At 36.2% G+C, this 25,557-nt stretch overlaps 4 protein-coding genes and 1 long non-coding RNA gene across 8 annotated transcripts; 3 read left to right on the forward strand and 2 right to left on the reverse strand.

The window, feature by feature from the left end:
* Positions 1-811: 811 nt before the first annotated feature.
* Positions 812-4,595, forward strand: LOC113719500 (uncharacterized). 3 transcript variants are annotated; one of them, XM_027244714.2, is made up of 6 exons: positions 812-986; positions 1,509-1,641; positions 1,738-1,841; positions 2,331-2,502; positions 2,599-2,739; positions 3,958-4,595. In XM_027244714.2, exons 1-6 carry the CDS (start codon positions 937-939, stop codon positions 4,315-4,317), a joined length of 960 nt encoding a protein of 319 aa, XP_027100515.2. In that variant the 5' UTR covers positions 812-936; the 3' UTR covers positions 4,318-4,595. The 3 variants fall into 3 exon arrangements, with proteins under 3 accessions (XP_027100515.2, XP_027100516.2, XP_027100517.2); XM_027244715.2 differs by having other exon boundaries at positions 815-986; positions 1,498-1,641; XM_027244716.2 differs by having other exon boundaries at positions 832-986; positions 1,561-1,641.
* A 7,636-nt stretch (positions 4,596-12,231) lies between these two features.
* Positions 12,232-15,340, reverse strand: LOC113717627 (zinc finger protein JAGGED-like). The gene is made up of 5 exons (XM_027242396.2): positions 15,089-15,340; positions 14,838-14,935; positions 14,147-14,281; positions 13,680-13,779; positions 12,232-13,242 (listed from the first exon to the last, which is right to left on the reverse strand). Coding segments are annotated over exons 1-5 (897 nt in total). The 5' UTR covers positions 15,091-15,340; the 3' UTR covers positions 12,232-12,680.
* Positions 15,341-19,451: 4,111 nt separating this feature from the next.
* Positions 19,452-21,820, forward strand: LOC113719288 (WAT1-related protein At3g30340). Its single transcript, XM_027244495.2, has 6 exons — positions 19,452-19,763; positions 19,868-19,930; positions 20,086-20,202; positions 20,292-20,688; positions 20,899-21,050; positions 21,290-21,820. Exons 1-6 carry the CDS (start codon positions 19,576-19,578, stop codon positions 21,504-21,506), a joined length of 1,134 nt encoding a protein of 377 aa, XP_027100296.1. The 5' UTR covers positions 19,452-19,575; the 3' UTR covers positions 21,507-21,820.
* A 973-nt stretch (positions 21,821-22,793) lies between these two features.
* Positions 22,794-25,557, forward strand: LOC113719289 (WAT1-related protein At3g30340-like). 2 transcript variants are annotated; one of them, XM_027244497.2, is made up of 7 exons: positions 22,794-23,147; positions 23,305-23,367; positions 23,514-23,630; positions 23,703-24,093; positions 24,359-24,510; positions 24,857-25,070; positions 25,142-25,557. In XM_027244497.2, exons 1-6 carry the CDS (start codon positions 22,957-22,959, stop codon positions 25,026-25,028), a joined length of 1,086 nt encoding a protein of 361 aa, XP_027100298.1. In that variant the 5' UTR covers positions 22,794-22,956; the 3' UTR covers positions 25,029-25,070; positions 25,142-25,557. The 2 variants fall into 2 exon arrangements, with proteins under 2 accessions (XP_027100298.1, XP_027100297.1); XM_027244496.2 differs by having other exon boundaries at positions 24,857-25,169.
* On the reverse strand, positions 24,151-24,867 carry LOC113719292 (uncharacterized). The gene is made up of 2 exons (XR_003454814.2): positions 24,734-24,867; positions 24,151-24,589 (listed from the first exon to the last, which is right to left on the reverse strand). It is a non-coding gene; the product is annotated as an uncharacterized lncRNA (long non-coding RNA).

Consider the following 25,557-nt stretch of genomic DNA (forward strand, 5'->3'; position numbering starts at 1 on the left):
ACATAAAACAGTTCCTAACTGGGGAAAGAAACCCCCAAGAATTTCATTTAGAAATAATGGTAAGCCATTGGTACTCCTTGTAGCACAGCAAGGCACTCTAAGAACAAAAGGGCCTGATCTGTGTTGGGCATTTCAAGCAACTGTGACTTCTCAACCATTTCCACAGCACCATTTATGAAGCAAAAAGACCCTAGACGGCCTAAGGGATCTGATTGTCTCGAAACTAGTAGTCTTCTGGCGTGCTCCTCCTGTAGTCTATCAAAGCAAACAATTCCATTTACCCAGTTGTAACAAATACACGAAAGCCATGAAAAGATGCAAACGGTGTTAGAAAGACCAATAAATCATTATCCAAGAACTTTGAAAGTAATCCTACTTTCAAATGTGTCTTTTAAGATGGCTAGGCATGTAGTAACCAATTAATGATGCCATTTTTCAATTTCTAAACAGAAAGAAAGGTAAGATTATTAAATGAAAGTAATTTCTAAATACACGAATCACCCTACAAGGTTCGTACACCTATTTGTTAAGTTTATCTTATTCAATTAACACAAGAATGTGCTTGTACTGGAAAACAAACCCTATACCTCAACTTTTGTACACATCACCAACACATATATCAATTGCGAATTATAAAACTAAAATCATCGGCCGAGAATTTTGAAATAATGAGACTAATATAGACTTCATTCAACTCTCCGGGACAATCTATGATTCCCCAAACTTCGAGGGCAAAATTAATATTAACCGATAACTTCAAGGACCCATCTGTAAATTTGAGGTTTTACCAAGCACCAAACAGAGCTCGGGCCTCCTAATCTTAGTTGCCACCTCTCGCTGATCGATGATCATAAGTCGGAGCCCTCTAAATTTTTCTTAGTAATTGAACTCTTAATTGACATAAATCTAATCTACAAGAATCTCAAATCTTGATTGATGTCGCTATTGAATCAACTCTTCAACAGAGGACTCCTCGGCCAAAAATGGTTAGTTCACAGCTCCACTTATCCTTTTTATTCGCAATTTACTATATCTTTTAGATATTCCCGTTTGTTTCCTTCTCGAATCAATTTAGCAACCTTTATTCTTTATTGGGGATTTTTTTTTTTGTGTATCTTTAAGCCAAATTTACTTTTTTTTTTATGAGTTTTTGTTTTCTGAGAAAAACCATGTTTTTATTTTGCTTATTAATCCTTTCGTCATACTCATCCTTAATCATGTAATATATTCCTATACAGGTGTTATGATGCGTTGGAAAAATTGTTTACCAATGCATGCTTGATTTATTCTAGGAAAGTAATCGTGTTTTATGCTTAAATAAATATGAATTTTGGTGTTGGATGCAAAGCTAGATTTTTGCAGCTTTGTATTTATTTAGAGCTTTGACTTATCCAGATATCATATGCAAGAGCATCATTGTTAACTCATATCTTTCTGAATTGCTGTAGTAAGTTGATTGTTATGTTTCTTTTTTGGGTAAAAATTAATCTTGATCAGTGTTTTTGTAGTAAAACATGCTTGACATTGACTATTTCCCGTATAAAATTGCTGCAAAACAAGAGAGATGGGCAGCTCAAGATTATGCGGAAGGAGATTGCCCAATTTCTCCAAGCTGGCCAAGAATCAATTGCGCGAATAAGGGTATAATTCTGTTGTTATTGCTCGTGTATTGGCTCTTCTTTTTTGCCATTCTAATGCAAAGCTTACTTGTATTTAACGTATGTATTTGTTGGTTAGGTGGAGCATGTTATACGAGAGCGAAATATCTGGGATGCATACGAGATCTTGGAAATGTTCTGTGAATTTGTTCTTGCCCGTGTTCCCATTCTTGAAAGCCAAAGGTAAGTAGGTTGAAACTTGGCTGAGTATGTCTACTCTTGTATTTTAAATAAGTACTGTTTGTGCTCACTTGCAGCTGTTGGTCTGTTACAGTTGACCTTAGTGATCTTTTCTAGGTTATGTTTCCTTTATGCTTTTACGAAAAAGAGTTATATTCTTCTGCCTTACTCCATGGAAGCTTGCATCATCTGTGTTTAGCCTGCATATCAATGATTCAGTGACGAGATTTTTCACTGTAATGTTCTCATGGCTATCCTGGCACCTATTGTTAGATGTGATGAGAGTTAGTGAAAGACAGAAAACCACTAAATTACAAGTTTTTTCCATAATACTTGGACAGGATCATGCAAACTTTATCTGGCCATTGGGATACAGTCATTGTGGTTGACTAATCTCTAACTTATTGATCCCTTTACTTCTAGACATTAAAGATTGCTATGGTTAACTTTGCACTTTCTGTTTTTTTTTTTTTTTTTAATTTTATGAAATAGGGAGTGTCCTTCTGAATTGCGTGAAGCTGTGGCCAGCATAATCTTTGCTGCTCCTAGATGTTCGGATTTACCCGATTTAGTACATGTTCGTAATTTATTTGCTGCAAAATATGGAAAGGAGTTCATTGCTGCTGCTTCTGAGCTTCGGCCTGACACTAGTGTCTACCGTACAGTTAATTTGCTTTATCTTTTATCTTTCACTAAAGTTCTAGATGTATTTTGTAGATTCCCTTTTCTTAATTTCATTTTCTTTTCTCTGAATTGTCAGATTATTGAGAAACTTTCAGTTAGTGCACCATCTGCAGAAGTGAAGATGAATATTCTGAAGGAAATTGCACGAGAATACAATGTAAACTGGAATTCTTCCAAAACTGAAGCAGAATTTTCTAAAAAACCTGAGGACCTTCTGGTAATGACTTAATATGAATTTCTTTGCTGGTACTATTGACTCGATCTCTAGAATCAGTTGCTCTTCAAATCAAACTGCTTAAGGGCTTGCAGTCACTTAGGGGATGTTGGACCCTGATTTTTAGACTCCTAGGTGCTCTTTGCTTTTACACATCTTTTGTTTTACTTTGAGTTGGGGCCAAGGAAGGGTGGATGGGGAGGGGGGAGGTGAAAAAGTTCATCTCGTTCATAGTTGGGTCTATTGATGCTTTAATACTGAACAATTGTGATTCTAACCAATAGTTTGTGTCCCATCATCAACCTTCTGCTCAATTATTCTTATGCTAGCAGAATTTAACTGGATTTTCTTACTCAAATTGAGAGAATAAACAAAAGGTTCAAAGGGAGAGGTAGCTGGGGAAACTATTGAAAGGTCCTAAGACTTATGGTCTGAAGGAATTGGAAGTGACTTGAATCTGTTTTGTAGATTGCTACAGACTAAGCCAGAACAAGTGGAATCAATGCTGAATGTAAGAGGTTATAATAGAAAAGAACAATGAGATGTCTATTTTCCTATCTGTCTAGACAGTCAGATACTTTTTCCGGAAGAGAGAAAGAGAGAGGGGGGGGGGCGGTGGGGGAAGAAAACTCTTCTTTCCTTCCCTGTTGATGATTGGATTACTCTCTCATAATCCCAAGTTTGAAGCATCTACAGAACTTGATAATCTGATCACGTTCAAGCTGGTGAATGGAAAGAGAGATAGGCAAACAGATAAGCAATCCACTTATATAGCTTATTCGGGCTAGTAGCTAACTATTACAAAAATCTTGGATATACCTGCTTTAGGAGTGGACTATAGTTTTAAGTGCTTGTACTGTTCTAAAAGGTACAAATTTGGTTCACATGATATAAGCACTTGAAGCTATGGTTTATATGGACCCGGATCTACCCAAGAGTTCCTGCTATTAATCCTAAGTGATGATGAGTTGTGGTGTAGAGACTCTCAACCACATGAATCATCATTCTCTATTCAGAGATACCAATGGTAAATTTTATATCATCTGAAGTATTCGATAGCATTGTCATCCCTGCTTGTGAATTATCTATATGTTTCACTCCTAAGTCTGTGTGGTTGGCTGATATTAACATATGCACCAGTTTTGCCTTCAAAACATTTACCTTCTTTTTCTTCATCTGTACATAATAGTGCTTCTTTTGGTTTGTGATGTACATTTGTAGAACGGACCAAAGCACATAGCTGCACCTTCTTTGTCTGTTTCTCAATCAAGCGCTGTCCACAGTCCACCTATTCTGGAGCATTCAAATACATCTTTAAATGGTCAACAAGGGCATTCCAATCAATCTGCAGTTGCAGTCAACAATATACCCCGGTTGGCCACCAACAAGCCTAAACCACCCTCTCTTAAGGATCAAAGCGTGGAACCAAAGACTGAAAGCAAAGAAACAAGGTCGCAATCATCTGATCCATTGGAGAAAGCTCGAGCTGCTATAGCTGCAGCAGAGCGTGCATCAGCTGCTGCTCGTGCTGCTGCTGAGTTGGTAAATTTCAACTTTAGCAGTGAAGCTCGAGCTAGCTAAGAGTTGATTTAACTAATACCCATTTCATATTTTCCTTTTGATTGGCTTGAGGACTGGAGAGGAGGTTGAGACGGTTGAATGCCTTTGTGTTGTTAAAAACAAGGGTATCACAGGCTGAAATGGTGGTCCTGAGTTAAGGAAGAGGAAATATTGGACAAGTCCTACAGGAATATGCGTGTATATATTTTTATTATCCTCCAGTAACACCTGTTACTTCTAATTTCCCTTTCTGTTGGATGCTCCAATATGTTTTCAATGGAATGAATTTTCAGAGCTCACTGACAATTTCCATCCTCCTTTAAATTTGTCAAAAACTATAACATTTTCCTACTTATGAACATTTTCAGGGAAATGATATGCTTTGCAAAGATTGTGGGGATAGATTACATTGGAAGTGTGCCATTTGCCATACTCTGCCCTGGCACTTAATTTGGAATGAATAGTCCGTATTGAATATGTACAGGCCTGTCATTCAATGCAACAAAGATTGTCCTCGACTCCTTGTCTTTCTTGTTACTTCTACTCCTGCAATTTCCTAGTCGGTTGACATTGGATTTTAGGATCTTTGGGTGGGCTGAAATTTTAAAAGCCTGGGTCTAAGTAATTGGACTGGGCCTATTCTATCGTACAAAGCTGATTACCCATATGTTTCAATATTGATGGTGAAATGCAGAACTGCGCAAATCTCATTAAAGATCGAAAGAAATTGGGTATAAGAAGTTCTTCCAGCAGCATACTAGAATTGCACTTCCCACAAACAATACTCGGACATTTAACGGATGCAATAAAGAGAAGTAATATTATTAGGAAAAAGACCAGTGCAAATTTTTTTTTTTTTTTTTTTTTTTGCGTCTTCCGATACTAATCTACACTACTCCTATCCTATGGGGGAGAGGGAGCCCATCTGAACTTGTATGGGAGTTTGAGGATGAGCTTTCAAATCAGACAAGTGCGCTGGCTTTGAATTTCTTGTAATGCACTAAAAAGGTTATCCCTAGCCATTGAACCAAAGTTGAATGGTTAAAGACCAGTGGAAGAAGCTTATATGATGTTTCAGGTTTTTGCCTTAATTTCTGTACTTTGATGAGTACAGAAATATAATTTGGATAGTGTATTTGTGAAACATAAAGGGAATCGGAGTTTTTTTTCCTGAAAAAAATAATTATGTTCTAAGATACACATGAATACTCCATTCTATCAAATTCTCAATCAGAAATGATCACAGGAAGATCAATCAGAACTTTGTTGTCCAAGAGGGAGTGAAGCCAGTAACTTAGAATTACAAAGAAAACAGGAATTAATCTCTCAATGAATAAGAGGAAAAGATTATGTTTGGGGAAGGGAAAATTGACCTAAGTATATACACGGAGGGGACAACTATAGAGCATAAAGCCATAACAACAATAAAAAAGTATATGACTCGTACAAATATATGAAATGAGAACTTTTCATTTTTCAAATTTTTGCTGCGACTGCTATTATTATTATTATTTTATATAAACAATGCTCCAAAATTTGTTCCTTGTTTCTTTCTGACGAGGACAACAAAAACTTGTTTGAAATCTTTTTGTCCTATGCTGCATCATCTTCTGGAAGAGACATAAAAGTCCAACAACATGACAAAGTGCTGCATGATAAAGCGATGGAACAAGAAGCTGAGTAAACAGCTGAACAAACCCGTCCACACAACAAAGCCAGCCCCATGATCCCATCAGTCACAACCATTACCCAAAAATCACCTGTGGCTGCTTTTCTATGTGCCTCTTATCTACACACACACAGATATATATGTATATATATATATATATATATATATATATATATATATATCATCTGCACGCACTACACACACTGATTGCAAAATTCTACGGACTCCCTCGAGGTTATATATGCAAGGATACCTGAATTTTCATTGATACCTCGTCTGGTCATGTTGCATCCCACACTTTGCACAAGAATGCAGCATTGGGACAGTTATTCTTGTCTATCTCAATTTATGTCAATTTCCACCTTTCTTTAACCTTATTCCCATGCAATTTTAAACCCCCACGTCCTCTTCGAAAAGGACATCCTCTTAGATGAAAATTCAAGAAACCTACACACATGTGTGTATCGTAGTGAATGAAAGAGATGTAACAATAGTTAGCAGGAGAAACTAAGGTCGCAACTTCACAAGTAAACAAAATTCAATAAAGGGAGAAGCTAGAGCCATTTCATTTGGACGATAATGACTGATATATATATATATATGCATGTATTGATATTTGATCATGTGGGACTCAACCAACCCCGTGCTGAGAGAGATCTACTTTGAAACTACATTTGATTTTATTGAAATGAACAGTCGTTTTCGTCTTGAATTTCGTTTTTTTTACTAATGCGGACATATTTCCATTGGTCAAGATGAAGATCTTCTGCTTTACTTTCTTTCCATTCTCATTTTAGGGAAGACAATTAATGAGCTTTCCACGAAAACTTTTAACTTCAAACTTCTAGTGGAAGAAGATATCGATTGAATTCTTGAGTGACTGCGTGATAATGAGATCCTTGGTCTTGGCCTCTACGATTTATCCCAAAAGTAGAGATTTAAAAAGGGATTCATTAATTCTGGTGAGGATGGTTAACTGGAAGGCAATGGGTTTTCGTTTTCAAGGTGGAATCCCATTTATGTCCCGAAATTCTTCGCTAAGAGAGGAAAGAAATTGGTGATGGTACTAAGAGATGGTGATAGGTGGTTTTTACAGTAATGGACAAATTAAAGTGAAACCAGCCTTGTTTGATGACTAGGTTGAAATATATCCAGATAGATTTTAAAAATCATATAACCTTTTTGTTGCAATAGTTGTTTATTGATGTTATCTACTAACATGATGAAACACCCAACTGAAGATTTTTCTGTGACAGTTAAAGTTTTATCTCAGGGCATTTCAAAAACAACCACTTGTAGTTGCTCATTCTTGAACATACTATCCTATGGTATTTCAAGATTGAACGAGGAGAATAAAATTTATGGCACAGGAACTGTATACTTCTGAGAGATTATATAGTTCTTTTTTAAGTATCGTAACCTTCAAATCAAATTAAATTAATCGTTGTATAGTGAAATAAGTATATCATATTTTCAAATTGAATTAATCATTGTATAGTGAAATAAGTGTTCTTGAACCTTAAATTATAATTATTCCAAAGATTTAAAATGTAAAGCATTATGTTTATTGAGAAATTAATACAAGTTGAGGAATTTTCCTGTATTTCTTTAACAATATGCAAATGATTTTATCAAGTTGAAGTAGTATCAATTTTTAAAGAGAGACCAGCAGACTATTTGCTGAACTCTTTGCAACAGGGATGCCATCTCATCTCCTCGGCTATCCCCATGTTCACTTTGCTTTTCATTACTTTTAAGAAATGTACGACCATAATTTTATTATGCCGCCCCAGGAAGACATTCATCTCAGTGTCATGCATCTCTGATCCGAACATTAGTTCCCTGTACGAACTTGAAATCAAGTGATAAAAGTTAGACAATTACTTAAACTCAGACTGAGACAGAGAAAGATATTAAAGCACGAGCAAAAGTAGGTTAAGCTCGAGAACCGAACATATACAGAACGGAACACATATTAAGGAGCATCTCTACATGAAAAACGTAGCAGGACATGTTTTTTGGGTACCTTTTTCTCCGGAAACGTAAAGAAATTAGCAACTTGAACTACTATCACATTAATATAGTAGTCTCTATTATATACACATAATCAATTCAACCTTTCCAATCTTTTTTCTTTTTTTTTTTCTTTGGTAGTAAATGGAACAAATTAAAAATGTTATCAGAGGAAAAGGTTAGCCATTTCCAAAGTTAGACCAAGTAACGAGCATATTTTATAAGTGACTTAGACGGTTTGCTAGCAGCAGGACTCAAACTCATACTTCCCTTACACAAGGTAAACAATCTTACCAGTTGAACTACCCCAATTGCCATTAAAATCATACATGTGAGCATCTCTCCTACTTCAAATAATTATTTAGAACGATTACTGTAGTTGCCCCTCTTTCATGTATCCCTATCTATTTGGATTAAATTGTAGATACTATTAGTATAGAGTTTAGGGTTTCTATAAAGATGATTATGGCAATATGTAATAATACGGATGTATTCTCCTATTGTGGTATAAAGACTTCAAGACTTATCTTCATACGAATGAATATGACCACATAATCACCAACCATGCATGTTTAATTAGCTAGATGTATACCACTAATGCAATGTGTGAAAGAGAGTAAGAAACTGCTGCAAAGGCTGCTAAGCCTGAATGAGGTATGAATGTCAGAATCTGGAGAAGAAAAGATCACAACCAGTGTTCCTATACTTTAAAATTAAGCTTAAAGCTAGAAGGGTTCAAGCCTCATGCCAATGCAGCAGCTTTAAACACCCCTAACACTACTACTACTATACTATAAATATTGGACTTGGTGTAATTGGAGGGAGGAAGGAGCTCAGTGTCTATATAGTCTTTTTCTTTAGTAGCGGTGTAGCCGTCGACTTTTGCTGCTGCCAATTTGCAAATTGCACTCTCTTTCAGATTCAATATATATGGAGAATCAGAGGTGCAACTTTTTTAGTGTAGTTTCTGACCTATTTGTAACACTGCTTATTTCGGTCCACAATCTCTCCCTCCCCTTCCATCATCTTAGCTTTGGATGATGGCCAAGGAGATGTTTGTCAATCAACAGTTTTGTACCTTACTTTAAAACAAAATCTCGGGATCTCAGCCGGCCTGGAGAGAGACGCAACACATAGTGCTTCTGTAGCTCTCTTGTAGTGCAACAGTAATGAGCAAAACATTTCACTATAATATATCATGTGGGGACAAGTTGCAAAAGGGTCCCTAACTCTAAGTTTTTAGCATACTTACAATCGGATTTGGGACCCAACCAAGTTGAACAATGTGAAACAACTAATGGACAAGGAAGGGTTGTCACCTTTAGTTAAAGTTAGTGGTAAAGCGTAATAACTGCGAGGATTGCAGGCGCATCCTGCAAATTGTAATTCAATTTGCACATATATAGCTAGAGACCTGATAGAATGTTAGCTCAGGGTGACGACGAGTTACATTTTAAGCCTTGGGAGAGTATAAGAGGGTTAGGTTTTTAATTGTTGCTTCCCACGTCTTGATCAATCTTTATCCCAAAAGTGAACTGATCAAATACTTTGAAGGAATGTGTGGCATTATTGTCACTGTGTAATGCTTCATGAATATTTTGTGAATAAATGTGCAACACCATTTGTAGTGTCTAAAAAAAAAGTTCATTTGTTTATCTTGCAGAGAACTAACCATAGCATGAAAAATTAGCAATTTTCTAAGTTTGTTTCATATAATAGCTTTAACATTTTGTACGAATATTTTGATATTACACTTCTAAATTTGAGAGGATCTTCGATAAAATGTTTCATAAATCAAACCAATTAGCACGAGGATCATCATGCGCTCATTTCTATGTTTGTGCTTGCTATTGCATAAGCTCCCAAAAAAAAAACATAATGATAAAATCAGAGGGAAGAAAAATAAGAGACCAAACAATTGCTGGTTAAGAGTTGGTCATTACCCAAATCAATATAATGGATAGCACTGATTTTTAAAAATAATCACAAACACACACACACATGCACACAGCGATGCTGGTTAAGTGTAGTCCAGGATAACCTAGTGCAGTGTATGAGTTCACAAGTCATGTTAGAGCTAGTGTTAGGTTTTTACTTCCATATGTCTTTGTTAATTAACAGCTCTATAAGAGTTGACCTGCCAATTAGAGTCCATCTTCTGGGCTCAAGCACACTTGGATCCTAGTTTTGGCACTTCTAGCTAGATAGCTGTTCTCAGTGATTGATTCTCATTAACCAAGGGAAAAAAAAAAAAACTGATGCAGCTTTTAGCCGAAAAATATTTGTCCGCAATTGTATCCGGGTCTTTGTTTGATTATATCAATGACCAACCAATGGAGTCTGATGACTGCGGTTTAAACTTTAAAGCATCAAGCTAGCTAGGCCTGGAGTGAACTCTGGGTTAGAAGACATCGACATGGACATCATTCAGCAGTACTGTTATTGATTTTTGGTTTCATCAAACACAAGAGCAAAGGGTGAATAGCTAGGTCAGTTGTCTTAATTGTTATACCCCCATTTTTTTTTTTTTTTATTTGGTCCGACGACGATTTCTGTAAACTAATCATAAACCTCTGAAAATATTTAAAACATTAGAAATTTGAGAATACAAAAAAATCATAAACATCCTCACTTGCCAAATGAGACTATGAAGAGTTTAATAGAGGGTGTAAAACCAAGGGACTGTTATCAAGAAACGCAAATTACAATGCTTCATTGGAGAAAAGAGAAGAATCATACCTTTTCATCTGCTTTTCTTCCGAGTTAAACCATATTCAATAATCTTTCTCCATTTTCTGTAAGAGCCATAGTGATTAGTATACAAAAAGTAACACAGGAACAAATGTATTGTTAGATCATAAACTACACTTCTGTGGTGTGTAGCTGCAACCCAATATCTAGCATTGTCCATCCTTTTTCTCTAACATTACTAGAAAACTGGGGCCTTATTAGCGAATTAAACTACCTTTATAAGCTTTAAGGAACCTTTGCATCACTTTATATGGAATAGTGGAGTTTCGGGAAATGTTACAGTAACAGCTCCTTATAACTCATTAGTTTTTCTCTTGGGGGTCAACAATGCTTTACGTTAAGGTTCTAGATAGTCATCTTTTGAACACTTGTATTTGAGATTTTATAATGTAATAGAAATTGTACTTGGGCACTTAGAAATGCTTTTCCCAAGAGATAGAATAATTGTCCGTGGTAACTGAGCTTTTAGTCATATATTTACTTTCTTGGTGATATTTGATTTATTTGCATTTTCTTAAGCTAAATAATAATTTTCTTCATCTCAAATGGGAGGGGTACATATACTATAAACCGTATATGCATAAGTGAACACACCCTATAAATGGGAAGAAATTAATATAAATAAGCCCTCTTAGAATTAGTTGTTAATGAGGCTAATATCCCTTCCCATCGTAATTGATCTATTATACAAGATCAAGAAAATTGCTTGGTCAAAATTGCTTCTATAAGTTTCTAAACAAAAACAATCATTGAATAGTGTATATACTTGTTGGTGTAAAAATATATTTCTCTTACAAGTTCATGTGATATGTTAAATCACAATAAGGACTGAAAAAAAATCCTAGATATGAATTAAGTATGCATTGTGTTTTTTTCATTATTTAGTCAACTCAGTCGAAAATTCTTGGAGAATTATTATCAAGAAGTCACATCCGAAAATGTTAAAAACGGTTATCCAAAATGTTAATTTTAAACTCTTTGACAGAAACGCCTTACTGCCGTTACAACCTTGTGAATGGCATAGTTTATTTTCTTTGGATACTTGCTATCTCTTTTAAAGATTTCGATTATGATCATATATTAACGTAAATGTTTCTGTAGAATCGGCAAGTGAGTTTTCAAAAAGAATTCATACTTCCAAAAGTTATAGCTCTTGACTTGAGCTCCAATTAAGCATAGAAATAAAACTCTTTAATGTTAAAAATGAAGAGGTAAAATGGAGAAAGATATTGGAAAAAAAATTCCCTGGGACATCTTCACAATCATTTGCAAAAAGCTAGACTTAATAATGGAATGATAATTAGCACCAAATTGCTTTAGAAATGAATGAAATTTATATCATGAGAACTTGAATTGCATATTGTGGATTTCAGATAGGGCTTCATGTTTAAATGCTAGTAATTACTAATTACCGTCAATAGAAGATCCACATAGATGATGAAAGCCACTAAACATGAGAGAGAGAGAGAGAGAGTCTGTGTTTAAGCAAAAACAAAAGAAAATGGTAAAAATCTCATGCATGGAACGAAAAGCAAAAGGGTTTTTGTTTACTTTCAGTTCAAATCCAAGTCCCAGTCTCATTTGCACGAGCAATTCTCCTCATGTCTAGTTCCCATTCTACAGACAATTCGTTCTAGTATGGTCTAACCTTACATTCCAAGACAATCCTCCCAAAGTCTCTCATCCAGCCAATCCCTCCCCAAGTCCCACCTAGCTTCCAGCCAAACCATCTTGCGAGCATAAGTCCTAGCTCTTTTAAAGCTGTTTCCAGACCTGTAGAAAAACCAAAACTTCTCTCTTTCTCCCCGACCCCTCCATTGTCAGTTTGTTGGGATTCTCCTTCGCTCTTGTCTGAGTGGTTTGTCAGCCAGACCACTGTCACTTCACCCCAAAAAAAAAAAAAAAAAAAAATACCGATACCAATAACAACTCTAGCTAATACTAATTACTACTAGAATCCATCTTGAAACCGATTGATCAATGAAGGATCCAAACGTTTCTGTGTCGTCCCTCCTGCTCCTCCTGTGCAGCTGCCGCTCCGTCCCCAATTTAATCCTTCGTCATGATTATTATACAGTGTCATTTCTCTACTACGACCCCCACCAACATCATCAGCACCAACTCCTCCTCCTCCTGAGGCATGATGATCAGTAGTACTACTCCCTCGGGTGATGCTTCCATTAAATGCGTGCCCTATAACCGGTGCACCAATGCAAGTGTAGTTGTTACCAGTAATTTCTGCTTGGTTAGGACTGCAGCTTGAGTAAGCAGCGTTTCCCCCCTGGACGACATGGCCGACGAAGTAGTCGTTCACGGCTGGAAACTGGGATGGAAAGGGAACGAGCCGGGAAGGCGATGAATACATGTAGGGTGACTGAGGTGATGGTTGCCCTTGTGGAAGCAAGGTGGGGGTGGAACCCGAGAATAGCCTTGTTGGGTAGACTGATCGAAATGGCATTGTTGGATCACTTAAATTCGCGGTTTGATGAAAGCCTCCTTGTTGCATTGGCTGGCTGCTTATTATATATTACACGCTCATTCGTACATGTTTGATGAAAATGATCAAGAATAGAACAATGCTAAAGCTATCAAGAGTCCGTCTCAAAGAAGTAAATTATAAAAATAACCCCTTTGCCTAAAAAGGTTTTGGTGCCAAGAAAAGTAGTTGCATCAGCTGAAAACTTTTTTATACTAGGTGGACTAAAAGCCCTAGTGAAAAATGGAAAAAAAGAAAGAAAAACACCATTTGACTATGAAAGTGGGATTTATCATGAGGGCCTAAAAGGATCAAATGTTTTGGTGCCAAAAACATTAAAACTTGCAATTTTTAGGTGGTATACAAAACCTCATCAAAATCTGTGTATATCAATGAAAGTAATCTTAGGGAAAACTGAGGAGAAAAGAAAAGACTAGACAGATGGCACTGGCACAGCAAGAAGAGCATGCATACCCTAGGTGGTGGTGGTGGTGGTGATGAGGTCCTTGTCCTAATAAGGGATCGTTATTGAAGACCAGCTGACGAGCCCGGTTCAGTGTTTCTGTCTCCCTCTCTGACGAACAAATATACAACAAAACATCAAATCATATCAGATCAAAATTTTGCTGAATGAAACAAACCCAAACCCCACCAAGAATTTCAGCAAAAAAAATTCCCTCTCAAAATTTTCTGTTTTTTCGTGGAAAACAAGATTGACATGACTTCGTTTCATGGAAAATCATTGGAGGAATTTACTCTGTCCAAGTTAAACAAATTTAATAATGCCAACTGACTCAAGACTTCACTTTAATTCTTACTCCATCAGTCTTGGTTGGAATTTGGAACAAACGGATAAATAAATATACTTCTTATATATGGAACTTATTACTGGCAATTAGATATAAAAAAAAATTAAGTGGCAATAAATTGAAAAGACTTGCCCTGGCGGTGACGATTCATGTGTCCCCCAAGAGCTTGAGACTTGCAGAACTTGAGGGAGCAAAACCTACATTCGTAGACCTTCCCACTGTCATCTTTTCCATCCTTAGCGCCGCTTTTCTTTCTCCTATAGCCTGCTGCAAAAATGCCAGTTCAAGAAACCTTGATGAGACCATTCTTTTGTACCTTACTAAACCACCATAGACAACCCTAAGGCCACTAAGCAGCACAAGATGAATTCAACTATTAATTGAAAAGAAAAAAAAAACCAAAAAAAAAAAAACAACAGAAAGAAAAAACTTCCACCTAGCTAGCTAGGCTCTTCGATCAAGTCCAAAATCATCAACAGATAGAAGAAAGTAGTAAGAAAAAAGAAGTCTTGAATCACAGTAGGGAAAAAAGGGCATTCCATTAAAAAAAAATTATCATGTCTTTAGACTCTTTTTACACAAAAGCAAAGAAGTCAGGAATGGTTTAAGGAAATCCAAAAATGTAATATTTTGTTTTAAATGTAACAGAAGGGAAAGGAAAAGGTTTAGCTGATTCTCGTTGATTACTTCAAGTTAAAATCACGGAAAGATCTTATTCTCTTTGACAACCATCTTTATTTTTGAGTTGGGGGAGGAAAAGATGATGATATATGAACTCATGAGTGAGGGACATTCAAATAGTACACTAGACAAAGTGATGTACCAGCAGCATATGAAGAGCTGTCTTCTATGACTTGTTTGCCATCTTTACTATAATCCTCTGGTAAGTTGTTGAGGTCTAGCGGGTTTTCTTCTGATCTCCTGGAAAATACAAATAAAGGGCAAGAAATAACAAAAATGCAAAATTTGCTTAAAGAAACAAGACATAAGGAAGAAGATAAACGGAAAAAAGTATGTGTGTGTGAATGTTGTTGTTCTTGTGTGTGAGTGTGAGTGTGTGTGTTGGAAACCTACATGGCACCGACCGACAGAGAAGGACAGAAGGAAATATGAGGTTAAAAAAATTGTTCTACAGATGAAGGGATAATAACTAAAACTTGGGGAATTATAAGACTTCAGTTTGGGACTGAAATGTAGAGAGAAGGGGTAGTTGAGTTGTTGAGTGATGATGAAGAAAGGAGCTTATAAAAATCTCTCTCGCAGTTCTACTGCCACCCTCTCTTGAGACATTTCTTTCCAATTGAAAAAGCATATAGATATGAGAGAGAGAGAGAGAGAGAGGGGGGGGGGGAACAGAGAGTCTCGTGACTTTAAAAAGGAGTGTGGGAGATGGATAGAGGAATAGGATTGAGAGGAGGGATCAGGAGGGCTTGGGGCTGGTGCTGTCATTTGGTTAGGACTGAGCGGGAGAGAGATATTGAGAGGGACGTGGCCTCTCAAGTATTTGTGTGCATTCTAAGGTGCAAGTGTTGGCCTTACCTGCTAGGTTTATTGCCCTAGCTGGAGGATCTTTACTAGTCTCATGTCCAATGATATAGTGAATTGTTGCATGTGTATAAGCCAACATGCATTTATACTTCGTGTATAGTCGGGGGAGTGTTTATCAAGAGTTGTTTGGAAAAAATTTAAAAAAAAAAAATCCATTGTTGAGATTTTCTCATTTGAATTTTGTGCGGTAAAGAGTGAAAGTTAGAAAAGGTTTAAAAATATGGTAGATACCGCAGTGAAGAACATCGATTTCAACACTCTAGTCTTTTAGTTTCTACACTAAATGCCATTGTATCTCGATTTTCTCATGCAATTAGTACTTCTAATTGTTGAACCCCAAAATGTGAAAATGGCATATAATCTCTCGATTATAGTCAAGGTTTGAAGTTAAAAACCACTTTACAAAAAACAAAAAAAGCTAATTTAAGTGACCTTGAAGTGCTTTTAAGTACAACTTTTGGCATTTCAAACGTTTAGAAAAAGAGATGTACCTTCAATAGTTTTAACAACTTTTGAAATGATAATGATTTTCATGGTCCGGTTTAAAGAGCTAAATCTAACAACAAAAAATCCTATATCGTACAAGACAAGATGGAATAAACATCAATTTTCGTTTCTTAAATTAATCAGTCGGTCTAACTTCACAAATCACAAGGGTCCTCGCCTGCAGAAGATGACATTCATACTCTGGAGGCAGTCAAGACAAAAAGAGGAGGGGGGCCGGAAACCTTGCCTCTAACTCATGCTGTCTAGTCATAATAAACTGGCATCATTTGTAGGAGATCGAGCATGCATGCTGCAGAATAGATACTATGATGCGTACAGGAAGCCTAGGGCCTCTTGGTATCAAATGCAGTATCCTGACTTTCCCATTTATCATTGAAGTGTTTCCATCACTAGGATACATATGAATCTTGTCAAGGATTTTCATTTCAGTACAGTTGCAACTTATAAGAAAAATAAAGACAATATTAACTGCACTCAAAAAGGAGTCGTTTTCTTATGTTGAATGGTGGAATCAGAATTTCAGGTTACCCAACTCGAAATAGTAACATATATCGCAAACGGATCAAATAGGCGAACCTAAACTGAACTTGTGTTCCTAAATGTAACGTCATGGAATGACTTGATCGATTGGACTGGGGGTTTGTGTGGTGGGGGGGGGAATAATGCAGCCGGTCGCCCGTTGGGGGAGGAGGGGGATGGTGGGGGAGAATTGAGCACGCTACAAGTTAGAAGAAGAGCTAGAAAACACAAGGAGAAGTACTGGGATAATGCTATAGTGCCCATCGTTACAATAACTTGTGAATATTTTACATTAAAATACTGGTACAACCGGTTAATAGTGGTTTCCACATCCAAAATTGATATCTGTAGTAACAATTGCACTACTGTTAATTTAGGTTTCCAATATTCAAAGTAACATCAGGTGGTAATATGGTAACTTTGGTAATAAAATTGGTATATTATAAGTGTGATATGAAATTTACTCTTTAAATATCAAACGTTACTACTTCTTTAATGAAACTTACTACTTTATAATTAGTAAGTTTAATTCAATAATAGTAAGTTTTTGTTGAAAAATGATGAGTTTTACAAATAAAATGGTAAATTGGTGAATTGTCCAAACTTACTACTTTATTTCACAAACTTACCATTTTACTTAAGAAAGTTACAACAATTATAATTAGTAAGTTTGATTCAAATTATGGTAAGTTTTTGTTGAAAAATGGTAAGTTTTACAAATGAACTGGTAAATTGGTGAATTGTCCAAACTTACCATTTTACTTAAGAAAGTTACAACAATTATAATTAGTAAGTTTAATTCAAATAATGGTAAGTTTTTGTTAAAAATGGTAAGTTTTATAAATAAACTGGTAAATTTTTGAATGATTAAAGTTACTAGTTTAGTGAACAAACCTACCATTTTAGTTAAAAAAAACTTACATAGAATTTATAATCATTATTTTAATGGAATCAGAAAAGACGCTAAAAGACCAAAATTGTTGCTAAAGGTGGGTAATTTAGACAACTACCAGTAACTAGCATTATTTCAGTATTTCGTGAGGTGACTTGTCGTCACTGCAGCACGATCCCTTATTTAATCATCAGAAAACAAATGCAGATCTTGATGACGACGAAATTGGTAGAATTCAAATTTGTTATAGGTATATATCCTACATTTTTCTTTGAAATTAGCAAATTATTCTCTAAGCAATATTTCTTCATAAGATTTAATGCATATGTGGAGAATTCTTCGATGATTTTCATAACGACCATTTCTTCATAATTAGTTTCCAAAAAAAATAAAGAGTTTTGAAGGACCAACTTTATTTGGTATTCAAACTTCATGTTGGTATATCCTCGGACGATGAAAGGGAACCGTTCAATTTCTTTAAAGGTCAATGGATCATCTCTCTTCGGGAATTCTTTCACTTTACCTGCCTCCAAAAAGATCCCTCAAATGAGCAAAAGAGCGGTTTTGCTACAAAATTTGACAAAGCGTCTAACTACGCTTAACAGCAATTACCTTTTGGGTAAATTGGTGGCGTTATCTTAGATCCGGGTGTGTGTGTGTGTTTTCTTACAGTTGTTGAAGTCTAACTACGCTTAACTGTTTAAACAGAGCATGCTTGAGTTTTTCTTTTTACTCATTTTAATCTCTTCACGCTTGAATTTCTTTTATTTCTTTGCTCTTTTTTGGTTTTTACTTTTCCCCGCTTTCTTTCTTTTCCATTTGGGCTTTCAACATTACGGTTCTAAATCAGGCCAAGCCCAGTGCAATAGCCTCTAACTGAACCTCAGTAAACTATTATACATCAGGCCAAGCCCATTAAATGTCCTCTGACTAAATTTTCGTAACAATGGATGTTGTCTCCTCAGACCAAAAGACACAGCTCAGGCTCCTACAGAATCCTGAAGCTATAGCCCATATTCTCCAACTGATAGGGGGCTGCAAATTAAAGTCCGAAACTCGCATGATAATAGTGGGCACACAGTCTCTTTCTCTAATTTCTTCGACGAAAATACTTGCGTGCTTTTTCCTTTTCTTTGGTAGGGATTAGTTTGGATGGATTCAGTTCCAATCACCCATGAGTCACCATGGGTTAGGGCATACACCTTAGAAGAGTTCTCATACACGATCTACTTTCTGTAAGAAAATGTTTCGTTCTTATTAATTGAATCAAAACATACAAGCAAAATACTTATAACGCTTAGTTTGGATCCTAGAGGAGTTCTTATACACGATCTATTTTTTATAAGAAAATGTTTCGTTCTTATCAATTGAATCAAAACGTATTTGCAAAATACTTATAATGCTTAGTCTAGGGACCAATTTGTAGAGCATATGATTCATACAATGATTACATAAGTTTTCTTGAGTCATTATACTTCTTTCACCATCAGTTTTCTTATTTCATCTTAAATTATCATACGTATGTGATTATTGCATACACTGTATGGTTACAAAAAAAAAAACAGTTACAGGCGGAACCCACACATGTATTTTACTATTTTCCTTTTGTTGGAGCTCCAACACATGGTAGTTGTAACTTTTGAGATTAGACACAATGTTCTTTATTTCCAATATAGAAAAAGAAAATGGTGCAGAAGAACAGAAGAGGTCCCAATTTCCAAAAGAAGTAGTATTAGATGCCATGCACAACAAAAAGTTATTTTCGTTTGGTCAATTCCAATATACTTTCAAGAAATTCCCACTTTGACGCAAATTATTCTTAAGTAAATTGTTAATGTACCAAAGAAGGCTAGGGAACCGCTCAAATATCATGGAAAGGGAACAATGGAATGTGAAAAGAACGCATCAAAACTATTGCGTTACAAAAAGATGATGCATGGAATATGAACTCGCTGGTTCAATATGATCCAGCAAAAGGGAGTAAAAAATAATATTGCATATCTGATAAGGGCAATTTGATTTTTATATTCATCGCGTTCCAGGGAAGTCAGTCATATAAGCTAGCGATACTAATTCTTCTTTGTCATTTTCATCAATGACTAAAATGGTGTTTAATGAGTGGAAACCTGCGGTTGCAATGCTGGGAGTTTATTTTGCTTTTGCAGTTGTTAATGTAGCTATGAAGAAGGTACTAACTGAGGGTATGAGCAATTTGCTAATTGTCACTTACAGGCAATCCATCTCCCTTATTTTCTTGGTCCCCATTGCCTATTTCCGGGAGAGGTACCAATATGAATATAACATTTTTCTCCATTTCAAGTTCCACTATTTTCATTTCTATCGCCAAATTTGGGTGAGCTGATAAATCCTAATTTACTTTGTTGCAGGAAATACTGGAGGAATATCACAGCTGTCATATTGTGTGGTCTATTTTGCAATGCACTAGTAGGGTTAGTGGCATTAATAATTTGTATCAGTTGTCCTAGCTATATATCTCAGGCCAATCTTTTACAGACAAAAATGGATAAATTTACTTTTTTTTTTCTTTAATTTGTTATCATTCAAGCAAAAGAATCAATTTTTGAATTGATCAAGTTGTTTGCAGGGTCACACTTACTCAATATGTCTTCCTCACTGGACTCAAATATACATCAGCAACATATTCTACTGCTTTCAGCAATATGATCCCTGTATTTACATTTGTTTTGGCACTGCTGCTTCGGTGAGTTCAAGCACAAAATTCACAAGACTACAATTTTTTGTACCCCTAATCTCTCAACTGCATATGTCACTAAGATTAATCTCTTGCAGGCAGGAGAAATTGGACATGAAAAAGAAAAGTGGAAGGGTTAAGGTGTTAGGCACACTTGTCTGTGTTGGAGGAGCTTTAGTTCTGATACTATACAAAGGAAGGATTGTATTGAATGCTCCTAAATCACCACCTATTTTGCTTGAGAAAGCAAAGAATGGGAGGATAAATTGGGCTAGCATAATTGGTTCCACATTTCCACCTATAGGTAATTTTTTGTGGGCTTCATGGTTTGTGATGCAAGCTCGGATTGGCAACATGTACCCCTATCAATATTCTAGCACGGCCATGTTTTCCTTCTTCAGCGCCATCCAGTCAGGCATTCTGTGTCTTGTCATTGACAGACACATTTCATGGGCTCTCAAAGGATCAATTCAGATATCGAGTCTCATATTCGCGGTAAGTAGATTCAACTCTTTCTTTCTTTTTTTTTTCCTTCAATGTTTTTTAGCTGTTTTCACAGTTAAAAACAACTAGTAAAACAAGGAAGAGAGACACAGAAACATAGGTTCTTTTTCTTGGCCTTTGCATTCTTTCTTTTCTTTCTTGTATGTAAACAAACACAGATAAATTTCAGAATCAATCAAGCTATTTTTTGTGAACCCTCAGGGAATTGTGGGATCAGGTCTAGGCTATGTGGGAATGTCATGGTGTGTGAAAGAAAGAGGACCTGTTTTTACATCAGCATTTAGCCCTCTCATACAAGTTTTTGTGATCATCTTTGATGCCTCCTTGCTTCATGAACAGATAGGCCTCGGAAGGTAATCTACATCTCCTGAATTGGTTGTTCTACTTGTGATTTTTCAATCTCAAACACAAACAGACACGAGAACATTTCCGAAATCAGAAGGCCTAAGTTGATAAACTTAATTTGTACGAAAAATTTAACATATAGGTTAATCATACCTGCCAGCAGCATGTCACATCGAGATTTTCCCTCGCGATCACCGGCAATTTTTTTTTTATTCTCATATAATTTCGTCATACTTGTTTTGAACAGCATTCTGGGATCCATTTTGGTTGTTATTGGAATGTATACTCTTCTGTGGGGAAAAGGCAATGAAATAGACCTTCACAAGAATGTTCCGCCAGCAAATCAAGAAAAAGATGGAGATTGCGATCGCACCTTGCCAGTCACTGCACCAACTGCTGTCAGCCCAACAAATTCTGTGCCAGTCACTACACCAACTGCTGTCAGCTCAACAAATTCTGCATGAAATGAAAGGACTCTGTTCTTGTTAGAAAAATATCCTCTGCATACTACAGCAACGGTGTTGAATGTACAAGTGAAAACTACAGAATGCAGCAGATATTTGTCGATTAAAAAAAAAAAGAAGTGGAAAATACAGAACTTTTGGTGGAAAAAAATAACAGGATTGCTACTTCTGCCATGTGATGATATCTTGGTAGAAAAGGAAAGTTTTGTATAGATACAGATTGTGAGTTTGTAATTTACATAAAAATTGTATAAGCATGAGATTTTAGAAGCTTTTCAACAGGCAGCTATGATAAAACTTTCCATTTATATCCAGTTCGGACGGTTCTAGTTAAGGGTTCAAGAAAGGAGAATGTTACAGACGAAATGCATACATTGATGATATTGGATTTTTTACAACTGCAAACCGTTACTGCGCCATGAATGATGAATTTGTTTCGGCCAGAAATTTTAGTGTACTATATATTGTTGCCGGAATTTTTTTTGGGTCATGTTTATTTGGCATCACACCTCTCATTGGCATATGCTCGAACTATCTTAAAGATTTTTTTTTTTTTTGAATTTCGTAAAGGTTGAATACACCAATTGAACAAAAAGAAAATCAGGAATTCCTTCAAACCATCTTCATTTCCCTCTCAAATGGTCTACGAATGAGCAAAAGCTCCAGCTTGGCCATTGTTTTTGTCTTCCACAGGCCACAAACCTGAATAAAAAGTATTTCCTCTGCTTTTTCAAATATGAACTTATCTCCCATGATCCTTCCTTGCTCTTAATCGATTTACATTTTAATAGACTATTCTGATAACCATTTTCAAAAAGCCGCTGTCATTGTCACTAAGGTAAATATACTCCTCACTTCTGTTCACGGCGCCATTGTTATTTGATATGCTATTGCATGTTTACTGCGATGCTGTAGTTTTAATCATCCCTTGCTTCGATTAGCAGCGCTGATATTTATTTGTGGCAAGAAGCTCCTAGCGCATGATAATTGCAACTTTGAGATAAGGAATATTGTTCTCAATTCCAGTTCCAGAAATGTGCAGAAACAGAGAACTGGTCTGCATGGCCAAAGAGCATTAGATGCCCTGCATAAGAAAAGTTATGCCTGATTGGTCATTTCCAAATTGTAATTAAAAAAAATAGAAGGAATCGAGAGTCTTGTCAATCATTGTAGACAACTCAGAATTAAATGTGAAAAAAATGCACGAAAGATACCTGTGAGGTCATGGGATGATGATGCATGGAATATGAGCTCTAGTGGTTCCATATATCTAGTAAATGGAAATGATCCAACCAGAAGGGGCAAAAGCAAAACGTTGCACCGTCAATGATCCAAGATTTGATCTGATAAGGGGAATTAGATTTTCATATTCTAAATGTTTCAGGGAAACATTATAGGCCATTATAAAAGTTTGTCAAGCAAATAATCTTCTTAGCATTTACCAGAGGCGATGGACAAAAGGGATTGTGTTGATCAATGGAAACCAGTGGCTGCAATGTTTGGCGTTTGTTTTGCTTTGGCTATTGTTAACATATGTCTCAAGAAAGCTCTGAATCAGGGAATGAGCCATTTGCTCATCGTCACTTACAGGCAGTCCATCTCCACCATTTTCTTGACCCCCCTTGCCCATTTCTGGGAAAGGTACTGAGGAAAAAACTCGAGTATATCTGTGTTTAGAATATTAATGCTTTTTCTCTTGCCAAAATTGGCTGAGCTCAATTCAAATTAGACTTTAGAACCCAGAAACTTTTCTTCCATCAGAATTACCACATACTGAAATATTGTACTCTTATTGCAGGAAATGCTGGAACAATCTCACAGGTGGCATATTATGTGGTCTTTTTTTCGGTGGACTACTTGGGTTAGTGCCATAATATGTGTCCCGCACTCCCATTTCTTTAGTATCTTGCCATGTATAATTATTTGATTTTGGCTCTAGGATAAAGTGAATCTTTTCATAATTCATCTAAGACTGAGTTCTTGAAATAACTTGTTTGCACTTCTCAGGGCCACGCTTACTCAATATTTCTTCCTTGTCGGGCTTAAAAATACATCAGCAACATACACTTGTGCTTTCATTAATATGGCGCCAGTTTTTACATTCATCCTGGCCCTGCCACTTAGGTAAGTTTTAAGCACATCATTTGGATCGCTCTCCAACAGTGAACAATTTATCTGTTATGCAAAATCTTGCAGGCAGGAAAAAGTTAACTTGAAAAACACGAGTGGAAGAGCAAAGGTGTTGGGCACACTAATTTGTGTTGGAGGAGCCTTAGTTCTAATTCTGTACAAAGGAATGCCAGTGATTAACGCGCCTATATCATCCCCTGTAATGCTCCAGAAAGCCAAGCATGACACAGCAAAATGGGTTATTGGTTCGATAATTCTTGCTTTGGGTGGCATTCTATGGGCTTCATGGTTTCTAATTCAAGCTAGGATTGGAAAGTATTACCCTTATCAGTATTCTAGCACAGCCATGCTGTCTTTCTGCAGTGCTGTCCAATCAGCCATCTTATGTGCTATCATCGAAAGACCGAATTCTTGGACCCTCAAAGGACCATTACAGATTTCTAGTATCATTTACGCTGTAAGTGAACATTCAAGCTGTTCTTCATCAACACTATTTGTGATTTTAAACAGGGAAGAAACAGTAATACCCATCCTCCTGCTGTTGCGATCATTTAACTCTTCAAAGAAAGAATGTCCAGCTATGAGATTTTCACATCAACTGTTGATTTCAGAGGAGAACGCTCTAGCTAGTTTCATTTCTTTGCCTACTAAGTTTCGCTTTATGTAATCAAAAGTAAAGGAATTTGAGACGAAACTAAACTAGTTGTTGTGATTCTGCACAGGGAGTTGTAGGATCAGGTCTGTGCTATGTATGCATGTCATGGTGCGTCAAACAACGGGGACCTGTTTTCACTGCAGCATTTAGCCCTTTCATACAAATTTTTGCTGCTATCTTCGATGTCTCATTACTTCATGAACAGATAAATCTTGGAAGGTAATCCTGTGTCTCAAGTTTCATTACTCCTTTTTCCTTATCACGAATTTCCAGATCAATATGTGCCATTGTATCAGTTCTGAAAAGTGGATCATGTCATATCACACATAAAGAAACACAAAAGTATTACAAGAAGAAAACCGAAAAACAAAAAAGTTGAATCATGAGCATAAGTCGACATGCTAAAGAGAAGCACAATTTATATGGAACAACGCTAAAGTACCTGCAAGGATCATATCATGCTAGTGATGCATCCTCGGAATCATAAAGAAGCATAATTATGCTAAAAAGAAGCATAATATAATTTTGATCTTTGCTAATGATTTTAACATTTGTTTTTGGACAGCATTCTGGGATCCATTCTTGTTGTCGTTGGTATGTATGTACTCCTGTGGGGAAAAAGCAAGGAAGTAGACCTTGAGCTTGATAACAGGAATGTTCAAGAAAAAGTTGGAGATACCAACCACGCCTTGTCAGTCACTACGCCGATAGATGCCGGATCAACAACTTCTGCATAACTAAAGTCTTATATTGAAGCTCCTCTGCATCTTTCAAGAATTGTAAGGTTTCTCATGAAATATTTACCCCCCAAAAAAAAAAATCCCAGTAACTGACAACATTTGGTAAACAGACAGTATATTTCGGTATTTTCCATCAAAGGAGGAAATCTACGTGGATACAAAAGATTTCTTGATCAGAAACCAAGATTCAAGGTTCAGAAATCACAAGAAGAAATAAAGAAACAATAATGATTTTTTCACCATCGTGTTTTTTTTTTTCTTTTTTTGGGCACGACTATAGCCGCCAAGGAATTATCTGCATTGTTGACCATAGATTGCCTTTGATACTTTGCATCTGTTGTATGCATGTAATAGATTGTCTAAAAAGAATATAGCTTTTGTGGGATAGAATTTTTTTTGGAGTTTTTGTAGAAAAATGTAATGTAAGATTTGATATATGTAAAATAGAAAGGTGATTGAGAAATGTGTTCACAAAAAATGTAAAAATTTTCTTAGAAAATAGCAATTCAAACAAGGCCAATTTCCA

Source organism: Coffea arabica, chromosome 11e (assembly GCF_036785885.1).
Source record: "Coffea arabica cultivar ET-39 chromosome 11e, Coffea Arabica ET-39 HiFi, whole genome shotgun sequence".
NCBI lineage: Eukaryota > Viridiplantae > Streptophyta > Magnoliopsida > Gentianales > Rubiaceae > Coffea > Coffea arabica.